Raw genomic sequence first — 12,394 nt, 5'->3', positions numbered from 1 at the left:
GAGGGCGGGATGAGGTCGGTGACCAGAGTGTTCTAGAGTGTTCTCCCCCAGGCCCAGGTGGCCTGAAATCCAGCTCCCTCACTCTCCTCACCCACAGCAGGGGTCCCAGCTGGCCTCACCTTGTAGATGTCAAAGCCAATGGCCAGATTTTCACCCTTGCCATCCCGGCGGGTAGACTGTTTCGGCCGCTGCTGGATGCAGATCAGCACTTCATCTTCCGGCTTCTTGACATCAAAGATGTACTGCAGGGATGGCCGAGGGAGAGAGACACTGCGATAAGACCATGCCAGAGACGGGCTTGCTGGCTCCCAGAAGCTGGGCCGGAGCCAGGCCCCAGCTCAGTGGTGAGAGCCCGGGTGAGTCACGGCACCTCTCTGGGCCTCGGTCCCTCATCTATGACCCAGGCCTATGATGCCCACCCTGCGGGAGGGGCGGGGGGACTCGGTGACATCATGGATGCTCAGCTCCGAGCCTGCATGCAGTCGGGGCCAAATGAAGGCACACCACACATGAGAACTAAACAGCTGCCAGGGTCATGACTACGGAGGCTGCAGGGGAGATGTCCTCCCTGAGGAAGAGCCAGCCTGGCCAAGCTCCTCCCGAAAGAGGAGCACTGTGGGTGTAGAAACAAGGGGTTCGAGTCCTCGGCTCAGCCTCCCTCTAAACATCCCGGTAACTCTGGATGAGACACCCGTGAGTCCTCAGAGCCTTAGTTCCTCGTCTTTATCATCTGCAGGTCACCCAGGACCCCCCGAACGTGCCCATCCACCCCCCACTAAACAGGCTCACAGAAGCCCACAGGGGGACAGGGAGGTACCCAAGGTCACGCAGGATGGTGCAAAGGCCGGGGGCGTCCCTGAGCACACTCACTTGTGGGTTCTGAAAGAAGGTGTCCTTGTGATTGACGCAGCCGCCACTGCGGTTCTTCTGGGGGTCCTCGTGCCGCGTCCAGGCGCCCCGCAGCCGGGCCTCCTCCCACGTCTTGTGGACGCTCAGGTAAGATGTATTGATCAAGCGGCACTTGATGATGTCAGTGAAGTACCGGCACACGTCCTCGAAGGTCATCCTGGCCATGACGGGCTGCTGAGCCGGCCAGGTCCCCTGGCTGGCCCACCCGCCCACCCACCCTGAGTGCTCTGAGCCGCCACCCCCGGGAGCGAGTGAGGACGCGGCGGTGCTTGGCCACCTCACAGCTCTTCTGGCCTCAGTTTCCCGATGTGTAAGATGGGAGGGAATCTCACAATAGCCGCCTCTCTCACAGTTAGTGTAGGAATTCAGTAAAGCGATAAAAGCATGTGGTACAATTTCCAGCAGACAGGAGCTGGGCGCTGGAGCAGCTCAGGGTCCCCTGAGGTTGGCAGTGGGGACCATGGGGATGATGGGCCCATTACTGCCCGACTCATTTCACAGAGATGGAATGACTTGTCCAAGGCCACAGAGCAAGTTGACAGTGGGGCATCTGCTCGAGCCCTGGCTCCGGCCTCCCCTTCTGGTGCTCCCTGCCACGGGAGCCCCCCACCCCCGCCCCAGATGCCCACCCGGGGCAAGAGCACACTCACCAGAACTCCCCGTCATCCTGCACGGTCACACCCATCTTTTCCCGCTCACTCTTGCTCACTTTCTGCCACTCCTCCGAGCTGGAATGTGGACACGGGGAGGGAAGGGGGGATGTAAGAGGAGAGACCCCACCAGGGCCTCCCTGGCAAGGGAGAGGAGGCATGAGGGCCAGCTCAGCACCAGGCGTCCATCAGTGTGGGTGTAGCTGGGGGCACCCAGGGCCAGGCCCAACCCCTCTCCAAAAAGCCTGTCTGCCACTTGCACAGGTAACAGTGGGCTGCCTCCCTGCCAGGGGCCGGAGGTGTGAGAGCAAAGCCACAGGCTGGGGGCAAGGGCAGAATGACCCTCAGGGGAGGGGGCTCCCTCACTGGGGGCCTGGCTCTGCTCCTGTCCTAGCTTCACCAGGGCCATGAGCCGAACACAGAACAGTCACCCCCATTCTCACCCCTGGTGGCCTCCCTCCCTGCTTTCTTCCCCACTCACCACCAGGCGGGGCTCTCTGTCCCCTACAGGAATCAGCTTATCCCCACCTCCAGGTCCTCGCCCTGCAGAATCCACCCTCCACCCACCCACCCCCACACACACGCCCGCTGCAAGGTCAGTCTACTGTCATCCTCCTCCCAAATCCTTCAAGGCCCAGCCCCCACCTCCAGGGAGCCCACCTTTGTCCTTGCCCAAGCTCTCATACAGGGGCCCACCCAGCCGGGGGCTGTCCGTGCCCACACTCGCATCCCTGGGCCTCACGTGTCACTCCAGGGCCCGTTCCATTCCCGCTCGCCCCAGGGGTTACGCAGGCGGATCATGTCCAGCTTCTCCGACTTGAAGAAGGCCAGCAGGCCGTGGCCCAGGCGCACCTTGCGCACCTCAGTGATGGCATACGCGTGGCCCTTCACCAGGCCGCACGCCAGGCGGGCCTCCATGTCTGCTGCTGTCACCGCCTGCAAGAGGACACAGGTGCCCAGACAGGCGGAGCCTGGTCCGGTGGGCAGCGCGCCCACACCGCCCCCTATAGGACGGGGAAGGCATGGCAGCCCCACACAAAGCAGAGGCCGTGGTTAGGGACTGAGCTCACGGTTCGCAAAGCCCCCAGGGAGCCGCCGTGTGGGGTCAAGGCAGGGACCTAAAGTGGGGTTGGCCCAGGGGTGTACTGGGGTTCACTGGCACTGGCTCAGCTCTGCAACTGTTAAAACATCAGCTTGAAATCAACACGCTGGGAGTATTTACACCACAGAAAGCAGCAAATGCTACAAATCAGGGCTTTTCATTTTTCCAGAGGGCTGGTCTATCAACAAACACCCCACTGGTGTCTGCACTGAGCCCCAGCTTCCCCACCTGAAATAGGAGTAGTCAATGAAATAAGACAATCCTCTTGAAGCACTCGGGCCTGTGCCAGCTGCAGGGGGTCGCTCCCCCCTTCTGGTCACCTTGTAGCTTGTGATGCCTCAAACCCCGACGAAGGGACCCTCACAGGCACAGACACCCATTGCCCCAGTACAAGATGCCCATAAAAGGGGGGATGCTGGGGCGCCTGGGTGGCTCAGATGGTTAAGCCTCTGCCTTCGGCTCAGGTCATGATCCCGGGGTCCTGGGATCGAGCCCCGCATCGGGCTCCCTGCTCCGCGGGAAGCCTGCTTCTCCCCCTCCTTCCTGCTCGAGCTCTCTCTCACTATCTCTGTCTCTCTCAAATAAATAAATAAATAAATAAATAAAAGGGGGGGATGCTGGTCAAACCGGACGGCATTTCATACCGTAGAGGTTAGAGCTGCACCCCCCAACGGCTCCCCTCCACCCCTCAGGCTGAGGGTGCAGATTTAGGAGCCAGTCTGAGCCGGGGACACCACAGCCAGCTCCCTCCCCAGTAAGGGTTGGCGAAGGGGAGGGCTGCTTCTGTGGTCTCACCTTGATGGAGGCACTGATGAGTCCTCCCCGGCTGTGCACCTTCAACACACGCTCGAAGAGCTGGTTCCTCTTGGCCTCATCGTTGGCGAAGCCGCCCTCAGTCAGGTCAATGGGCTCGGAAACGCCGCCTGTGAAGTCCACCAACGCATCCGCCGTGTTGCCTCCATCCAGGGCCTGGTAACAGCCCGCCAGCCTGGGGAGCAACGTGGACAGAATTCCCAGCTCACGCTCCCCAGCCAGTCGCAATCCCTCACCTTGTAGGGGGGATTTTGGGGACCCAGAGAGGTCAAGCACACTGCTAAGGTCACACAGCAGGTCACAGCAGAGCCTACACTAGAATCCATGTCTCTAGGCCAACGCTTGTCCCACTGAACCACACCATTTTCTCACCCAAATTCCCCTTCGCCCTAGCAGCCTTCCCTCAAAATTAGCTGTCCAGAAATCAAGCAATTCTTCCCAAAAGCGTTAAAAGCTCATGTATGTTTTTGAAACATCAATTCTAAATAATTCACATTATTTATAACAATAGAAACCCAGAGATCACCTAAATGTCTAACAACAAGGAATTGACTTTAGAAACTAACACTGCAGCTGTGCTCTGGGACATGAGATGGCCGCTGAATGAAGCCATGTAAAGGAATTCCTATGGCAGGAAAATGCTAGTGCTCGCTTGGTATGTTTGAAAAAACAATACAGCTGGATTCCAGTGATGTTTAAAATGTATGCAGGGGCGTCTGGGCGGCTCAGTTGGTTGAGCATCCGACTCGGTTTCGGCTCAGGTGATGATCTCAGGGTTGTGTAATCACACCCGGTGTCAGGCTCCGTGCTCGGCGGGGAGTCTGCTTGAAGATTCTCTCCGTCTCCCTGCCCCTGCCCTGTCACACACACTCTCTCTCCCTCTCTCTCTCTCTCCCTAAAGATAAATAAATAAACCTTTTGAAAAAAAAAAAAGTATGCAATAATTTATTTAAAAAACATTAAGGGGGGGCACCTGGGTGTCTCAATCAGTTCAGTGTCTGCCTTTGGCTCAGGTCATGATCCCATGGATCAGGCCTGCTCAGTGGGGAGTCTGCTTGTCCCTCTCCCTCTCCCCCTCCCCCCACCTGTGCACACTTGCACGCATGCTCTCTTTCTCTCTCTCTCAAATAAATAAAATCTTTTTAAAAATTAAAAATAAATAAATAAATAAATAACATTAAGCCCCACATTGGGTGTAGAGATTACTAGGAAATAACTAAAAATAAAAAATAAAAAATACTAAGCATCAACTACGTGTAACCTACCAGGTGCTAGGAGCACAACTGTGGCTTCTGTGAATGTTAGGAAAAGGCTGGGGGTCTTAAAGGCAGTGCTGAAGGTGAACGTCAGCAGCAGAATGGGATATATAACAAAACAGATTACATAAATTGAAAATCTGCACCTATCTATGAAAATCTACGACTGATCTATCTTTTGCAGTGTCCTACAAAACAGCAACACAGGTTTTGCAAGGTAACCTACAAACAAAAAGAGCCATCAAAGATGTTAAAAGAGTTGCTAAGTGGCGGGGAGGGTGTGGAGAGGACACAGGGAGCACAAGGGAGGGAGATAGGAGTGGGTGGCGGGGCCTTGGAGGGGAGGGGAGTGAAGGTTCCCGAAGAAGAGCAGCCTGGTTAACCCAGGTGGCCCCAAACAGAGAAGGGGAGTAGAGAGGCCTGGAAGAATATGCAGGAGTACAGGCGGCTTTTATTACCTTCTTTCTGGGTTTCTACATTTTCTGGATTTGTTATAACACACATGCATTCATTTTACAATTTTAAAAGTAAATAAATGAAAAAGCAAGCAAGCATAAATAGCGAAGCTGCTGTGGAAGACAGTCCGGTGGCCACTCAAAAATTTAAACATAGAACTGCCAGAAGATCCAGCAATTCACTCCCAGGTATATATTCCAAAGAACTGAGAGCAGAGACTCGAACGGATACTTGCACACCAAGGTTCACAGCAGTACATTCACCACAGCCCAAGGTGGAAACGACCCGAGTCCATGGACAGATGAATGGAGAAACAAAATGTGGCATATCCATGCAATGGAATTCTGTGCCGCTCTAGACAGGAAGGACATGCTGACATGCTACAACATAAATCAGCACCAAGAACGTCACGCTACGAGAAATAAGCCAGACACGAAAGGGGAAATACTGTACGATTCCACTTATACGATCAAGCTGGAATAAGCAGATGCATAGAGACCAGAGCAGAAGCGCTACTGGGGGCTCTCCTGGAAAGGGAGAGGGGCCTGCAGCTGGGACCAGGGAGACTCAGTGACCACCAGGGGGCGAGTTTTGCTTTCTTTGGACTGAAAACAGAATCTCAATGTTGTGTTTTCTTGAATTTGTTTTTGATGTTGAAAGTTGGTGTCTTTCCTTTTCCTTTCTCTCTCTCTCTCTCTCTTTCACACACACACACACACACACACAGTCGAAGGAAAGCAACAGATGGGCCTGGGAGGCGGAACCAGGGAGAGGTTCCCACAGAGCTTGTGGGCTGGGCTCCGACCCCACTGGCCCTCCTGCCCCAGGTCTGCCCCTGCCCTGCAGAGGCCTAAGCAGGTCACTCTGCCCCAAAGCCCTCCACAGTTCAGCAAACCCTTGCTCAGGCCCGTGCTGGGGACCCAGGGCCCGACACAGAGCAGGAGGAGGGGTCGGTGGAGACAGAATGGATGGACAGACAGTCAGGTAGAGAGATGGATGAGTGGACGAAGGGGAGCCCAATGGGCAGGGAGGGCCCACCCTCCACAACCAGCCCGGGCTCTGAGATACCACATCCCAGCCAGGCTGCCAGGGAGGGCTTGGCAGCTTGGATCTGTGGGAAAAAACCAGCGACCCGGATGTGAGTGCTGGCTCTGCCCTCCCAGGTAGAACAAGGAGAAACCATTCCTCTCTGTGTGGGTTGGTTTTGAGAACGGGACACCAGGTACCAGACAGTCAGGCCAGGTCTCCCCCCGCCACGCCCTGGGTTCTCAGGCTCTGAGAGCGCTGTGTGACTCGGAAGAGCCCCTCGCCTCTCCGAGCAGGGAGCGCTGGCTGCAGGAGCAGCTGCGAGGAGCCGGCCCCCCGCCCCCCGCCCGCCGGCCCACCACCGGCACCTACTTGGCGTAGGCCTTCTCCACCAGGGCACACCAGAACTCGTTGCGGGAGCTGGAGTGGCAGTAGATGAGCTGGTTGTTGACTGTGGGCAGCCGGTCATCAATGACCACGTCCACCCACTCCCCAAAGCGCCAGAAGTGGAAGTGGAAGATGCCCGCATAGGCATTGGGTTTCTCGGGGTCCCACTCCTGCTCCTTCCAGTCTGGGATGACCTGGGTGGAGGGGACAGGACAGGAACACAGTGCGGGTCACATCCGGCTTCCTGAGCACATGGGGGCGCGTGCCTCGAGGGAATCAAAACGGAAAGGAGTACTGGGTTCCATCCCCATCTCTGCCATGAATGAGCGTGGGACTAGGGCGCACGCTTCTCATCTCTGGGCCTCAGTTTCCCTTCTCTGCAGTGGTTAGGCGTAGGCTCCTGCCAACTGTCACTCTAAGACTCTAGGAGCTTCCCGCCCCCTTCCTCGGGCCTCCCTCTGCATCCTCCCATCCCTCCCAGTTCCCATCTGGCGCATGGTGCTGCCGCCACCCAGTCCAGCCTGAGTCCGAAGCTGGCAGCCACACCGGCCCCTCCCTTTCCCTCGCCCCATCCCATCAGGCCAATCTGAGCTCCTACATTCTGCTAAAATCCATCTCCCAGCTGTCCCCTGGCACCAGCCTGGGCAGCCCCTACCTCCTGGCCCCAGAACGCTGTAACAGCATCAGCCGCCACACGTGCCGTCACCCCACACAGCAGCGCAGTGATCTTTCCAATCATGTCACTTCCCTGGGAAGTGAGTCCAAACCCTTAATGTGCGCTGCCCAGCCACCAGCTCCCGGGACAGCTTTTCTACCCCCCTCGGCCCCTGCTCCCTGCTCTGGGCTCTTTCTCTGCTCAGGAACTTTTTGCACCTGCACTTCCTTCTCCTCTTCATCCAGCTGATTCTCACTTGTCCTTTAGGATCCACCTCCTCCTCCAGGAAGCCCTCCTTGACTCTTCAGACCAGGCCAGGACCCCCGTCTGTCCAACTCATGGCCCCTGGCACTTCTCCTCGGGGACCATTACCACAATTATAATTAAACAAGTGTGTGTCATTCTGTTCAATTCTGTTATTATCACTGGAACGTTAGCTCTCTGAGGGCAGGGATGCATTGGGCCTGGTCATTGCTGTATGCCTGGCACCTAGTCCAGGGCCTGGCCCAGAGATGGTGCTCGATAAACAGGTGTTAAAATTCACAGGCATTGATTTTTACATATTATTTTATGGAACATCTGGGACAAGCCAGTTGCCATACCTATAACTGCCAGGGCTTATCTCAGTTTAATTCACACAATAATCCCATGCGTAGATTACTATCATCCATCCCTCCTTTACAGCTAAATACCCCTAAAGCTCAGAGAGGGCAAGCAACTTGCCCAGGGTCACACAGCTAGAAAACACACACACTGTGGAGTCAGGCAGACTTGGGTTTGAAGCCAGGTCTTGTGACCTGCGGACCACTCTGTACTGGGCCTGTGCTGACACTTAGGACCCAGGTGAATCAGCCACGGTCCCTGCCCCCAGGAGGCCCCCAGTCTGGTTCAAGAGGCAAATGCTGAGGCTGACATGGGGAGCATGGGGAGCGTGGAGAGAAGGGAGCAGTGGGCCCGACCTGCAGGGCCAGCAGCAGCTTCCTGGCAGGTGTCCTGAGAGCTGGCTGTGGGTGTCCCCCAAGCAGACAGGGCAAATCTGGGCAGCAGGAGGCGGGCAGACAAGGGAAAGCCCCTCACCCTAGAGTCAGGGTAACTTGCTGGCCCTCCCCAGCATGGGAGCAAGGGAGGGCTGACCCCACTGGGACCATGGACAGCTCCTTCTGGAAGAAAACCCGCCCTCAGGGATGGGGGTGGGCACCCAGGCATCCAGGCCGAGGAGCCAGAGATGCATCAGGAGGCCGTAAATCCCAAGGCCTAGACAAGCCTGCGCACGATTCTTCAGCCTAAAGCCATTCCCCAACCCCCACACTCATTAAGAAGGCTTTTGTTTACACACTTCCTACCATCAACAGGGATGTTGGCAAAGACAAATGGTCCCTGTGAGACACTGGAGACCAAGCAAATGAAAATGCCAAGCACCATGAGAGGGGCCACACGGCCAGTAGCGAGGCCTGCCCGGGGCCAGGCACAGCCTGGGCTCTTCGCTCGGCCGCCCCTGGCCCTTCCCACCACCTTTTGGGGCAATACCGTGGGAAGCTGCTGGCCCAACGTTGCCCATGAGGACCGGTGAGGGAGGTAGGATTCACACTCAAGGCTTCAGGGCCCGCACAGCATCTGGAACCCAGCAAGGATTCAATACTGCCTGGTGGTCCCTTGTCAGTTAATTCTGTGTCCTTTCGAAAACCTCCCGGGCCAGTCTCTGCCCTAGCCCCCAGCATCCCCTCCCACTTTGCTTTCAGGACAGAAAGCTGTATCAAAAATGGGGCACATGCACGGTGGCTTATCATCCCCACTGCACAGATGGGAAGGCTGAGGAACGAGAAGCTGCCCAAGGGCACAGAAGGATAGGGAGTCTGAAGCCGAGCAAACTGGCCTGGCCAGTGCACCCTCCTTCACTCCTTCCTGCTCTGAAAGCTCTGGACTGCACGGGGACTGGGGAGGGAGAAAGAGGAGCCCTCGCAGGGTGCTGGGATGTACTCCTGCGGAGGCAGGAGGATCATTAGCCAAACCCGGGGTTTGGCCCTGCGCCCTCTGTGGCTCAGAAAGCAGCTAATGAGGCTCTAGGGCCTGGAGATCCTGAGTCAGGGATCCCTGTGGGCCTCAGTTTCCCCTCTACAACATGGCCGGTGGGGCCAGCACAGACAGCTTCTTATCCCACACCCCCTCTACTACCAGCAGGGTCCTGAGTGAGAAGGAAGACACTGTCCAGGAAGGTGTGCTCACACAGGCACACAAACTCAAACCTTCCCACACCACGTTCAGTGTACCAGGAATCAAGGCAGCAACCAAGGACCCTCGGGCCACATCAAAGGATTCCAGAACCAACCTAAAGAGGCTCTCACTGGCCAAAGACGGGCCAAGCTCAGCATCAGTAAGGATAATTACTGCAATGGATGAAAACACATCAAATACGTTCCAATCTATGAAACCGCAACAATACAAAAACAAATAGTCACTCCTGGAGGACAGCTGGGACTGGAGGACAGTTTTTTTAAAACTGGAAAATTAAGGGAAACAATCGGGATTTATCCCGCCTTTTCTACACAAACTGTACCCAGTAGGTAACCAATAGGGAGGTTTGTATCTGGAGATGAGTTGCAGAAATGAAGAAGAGACTAGAATATTAGACTCTCGCCATTTTACAACCACTGGCAAATAATGGATTTAGTAATGGTCATCGACGGCTTATAACATCACGAAGAAGAGAGATGACCAGACATCACATGCCTCGTGAGAGAAGTACACAATGTCTCCTATGAAGCAGTCATGCCAAAAATTTGTACCTGAACCTTATGAAACCACTAAGGTAAGTCTGAGCTTACAGGAAGTGCGTGGCAGAGAGAACACTTGAAACAACAGCATGAAAACCAAGCCAAAGATGGAAGAAAGAAAGGTTTAATATTGAGGAAGTTTCTACTTCAAGAATCTAGAAAAAAATTTTTCCCCAAGTAAAGGGAAGGAAATAATAAAGATAGCAGGAATCAATAAAATAGAAGACACTCAAAAAATAGAGAAAATGAGGGTCCATCTCTGGGCTCTCTATCTGTTCAATTGATCTATGTGTCTGTTTTTGTGCCAGTACCATGCTGTCTTGATGGTCACAGCTTTGTAATATATGCAGTGACCCGAAGGGGCACGAGCACCCCAACGTTCACAGCAGCAATGTCCACAATAGCCAAACTGTAAAGAACCAAGATGTCTATCGACAGGTGAATGCATAAAGAAGATCTGATATATATATATACAATGGAATATTGCTCAGCCATCAAAAAGGATGAATTTACCATTTGCATCGATGTGGATGGAACTGCTAAGTGAAATAAGTGAAATAAGTCAATCAGAGAAAGTTATATGGTTTCACTCACATGTGGAATATAAGAAAAAGTGCAGAGGATCATAGGGGAAGGGAGAGAAAACTGAATGGGAAGTCATCAGAGAGGGAGAAAAACCAATGGAAACTCTTAACTCTAGGAAACAAAGTGAGGGTTGAGGAAGGAGAGGTGGGTGGGGGAATGGTGTAACTGGGTGATGGGCATTAAAGAGGGCACATGATGTGATGAGCACAGGGTATTATCTGCAACTGATGATTTACTGAACTCTACATTTGAAACTAATGGTATAAATAAAATTTTTAAAGAAACATACACACATTTATGGCAGAAATTGGAAACCAAAACTCCTCCTGGGCATTTGATGCAATGAGGGAATTATCGTGAAATGTGAAATTATTTTAGTTGTGTTACAGGATTGCGGTTACAGAGTTTTGTTTCTGTTTTGTTTTGCTTTTGATGACCCCTTATTCTCCAGAGATGCATCCGGAAATATTTACAGACGAAATGACATGTTGCCTGGAGGGCGTGGGGGGGAATAAGAGGAAACAAGACTGGGGGAGAGTTGACAGTTGCTGAGGCAGAGGGAGGGGTACAAGGGAGCGCATTAAGCCATCGCTCTCCTCCCATGTTGTCTCCAGTTGAAACGCCCCATCCCCACGGCCCCCAGCTCCCTGGCCCCGCATTCACAGCCCTGAGGCTCTGTGGACCCTCTCGGCCTCACCCCCGAACACTGCCTCCCATCTCAGGCCCCAAGCAAATCTGCACGCCTGGCTCCCTCTCCGGTACCGTCCCCATCCTTGTCCCTCAGGGGCGAGCTGAGCAGCAGCTTCTGGGCTCTCGGGGTCTGGAGCTCCCCAGGGGCAGCCCCTCCCCCAGGCTCTTTCCCTGATCACTGAGCCCCACTCTCAGACCCAGATCTCGCCCTCCCCCAACCCCCCCCCCCCATCATGGGAGGCCAGCTCCACAGCCAGGCAAGTGTTTCTGGAAGAAAAGTCTCCAAGTGCCAGCCGCAGCAAGGCCCTGTCCGGCTGGTGACCTTGCAGCCACTCCTGGACACGTGTCCAACCACACTGCATGGCCCGGACTCCGCTTCCGACCGGCCGCTGCTCAGCGTCGGCATCTGCCGCCCCTACTCCAGGGCTGCTGGGAGACCCAGGATGGACAGTGGCCTCGGGGGTGCCGCCTTAACCGCGGAGGGCTGTGCACCTGTGAGGGGTCATCCCGCTGGGGAACGCAGTACAGGCGGGTGCACCCACACAACAGTCTGCAAACCTTGGGGCTGGTGGGCAGCTCAGGTGACCTGGTCAGCCTCCCTCCTGGGGGAAACCTCAACAACAGCCCCCCATGCAGATGGGAAAAGAGAGGCCTGAGGGGTCGACGCACTTACTTAGGTGAGCTGGCAGCCAGGCAAGGATTGTGTGGGATTTGGAGGCCCCCCCCGGCACCCACTGCAGAATCAGCCCAGAAAGCTCAGGCGATGCGGGCGCCATGGGGCCCTGGTGCCTGGAATGCTCCTGGCTCAAACCCTCCTGGGACTCTGGCCAGTGGGACACGCCCGTGTGAGTGTGCAAGTGCGTGAATGTCAGTGCACGTGGGTGTACGCAGCACGCATGTGTATGTGCGTGTGCACACGGGCATCGTGTGTGAGTGTCAGTGTGTGTGCAGGTGTGGCACGGGGAAGGAGCTTTTCGCTGATTTCTGCCCCGGAGCCCAGAGGGCCAGCTGGGGGCATTTCTGCAAAAGGCCAGCAGGGCTGAGGGCTGAAGGGCTGCAGGGGGGCAATTCCTGTGTTACCCAAGTCAGGTGGG

General features: G+C 55.3%; 1 protein-coding gene across 6 annotated transcripts in view; it reads right to left on the bottom strand.

The window, feature by feature from the left end:
* The window catches only part of CAPN5 (calpain 5), a 54,586-nt gene that overhangs the window by 6,383 nt on the left and 35,809 nt on the right, over nucleotides 1-12,394 (bottom strand). For 5 of the 6 annotated variants that reach the window (XM_078058579.1, XM_036072995.2, XM_036072997.2 and 2 more), the window contains 6 exons: nucleotides 6,585-6,793; nucleotides 3,457-3,649; nucleotides 2,302-2,495; nucleotides 1,560-1,637; nucleotides 871-1,066; nucleotides 120-242 (listed from right to left, as the gene is read on the bottom strand). In XM_078058579.1, the coding sequence (XP_077914705.1) occupies nucleotides 120-242; nucleotides 871-1,066; nucleotides 1,560-1,637; nucleotides 2,302-2,495; nucleotides 3,457-3,649; nucleotides 6,585-6,793 (993 nt within the window). The remainder of the gene's footprint in view (nucleotides 1-119; nucleotides 243-870; nucleotides 1,067-1,559; nucleotides 1,638-2,301; nucleotides 2,496-3,456; nucleotides 3,650-6,584; nucleotides 6,794-12,394) is intronic. The other variant, XM_036073000.2, reaches the window with a different exon arrangement.

The sequence above is a fragment of the Halichoerus grypus genome, chromosome 11 (assembly GCF_964656455.1).
Source record: "Halichoerus grypus chromosome 11, mHalGry1.hap1.1, whole genome shotgun sequence".
Taxonomy (NCBI): Eukaryota; Metazoa; Chordata; class Mammalia; order Carnivora; family Phocidae; genus Halichoerus; species Halichoerus grypus.
This window is presented reverse-complemented; position numbering and strand designations above follow the sequence as displayed.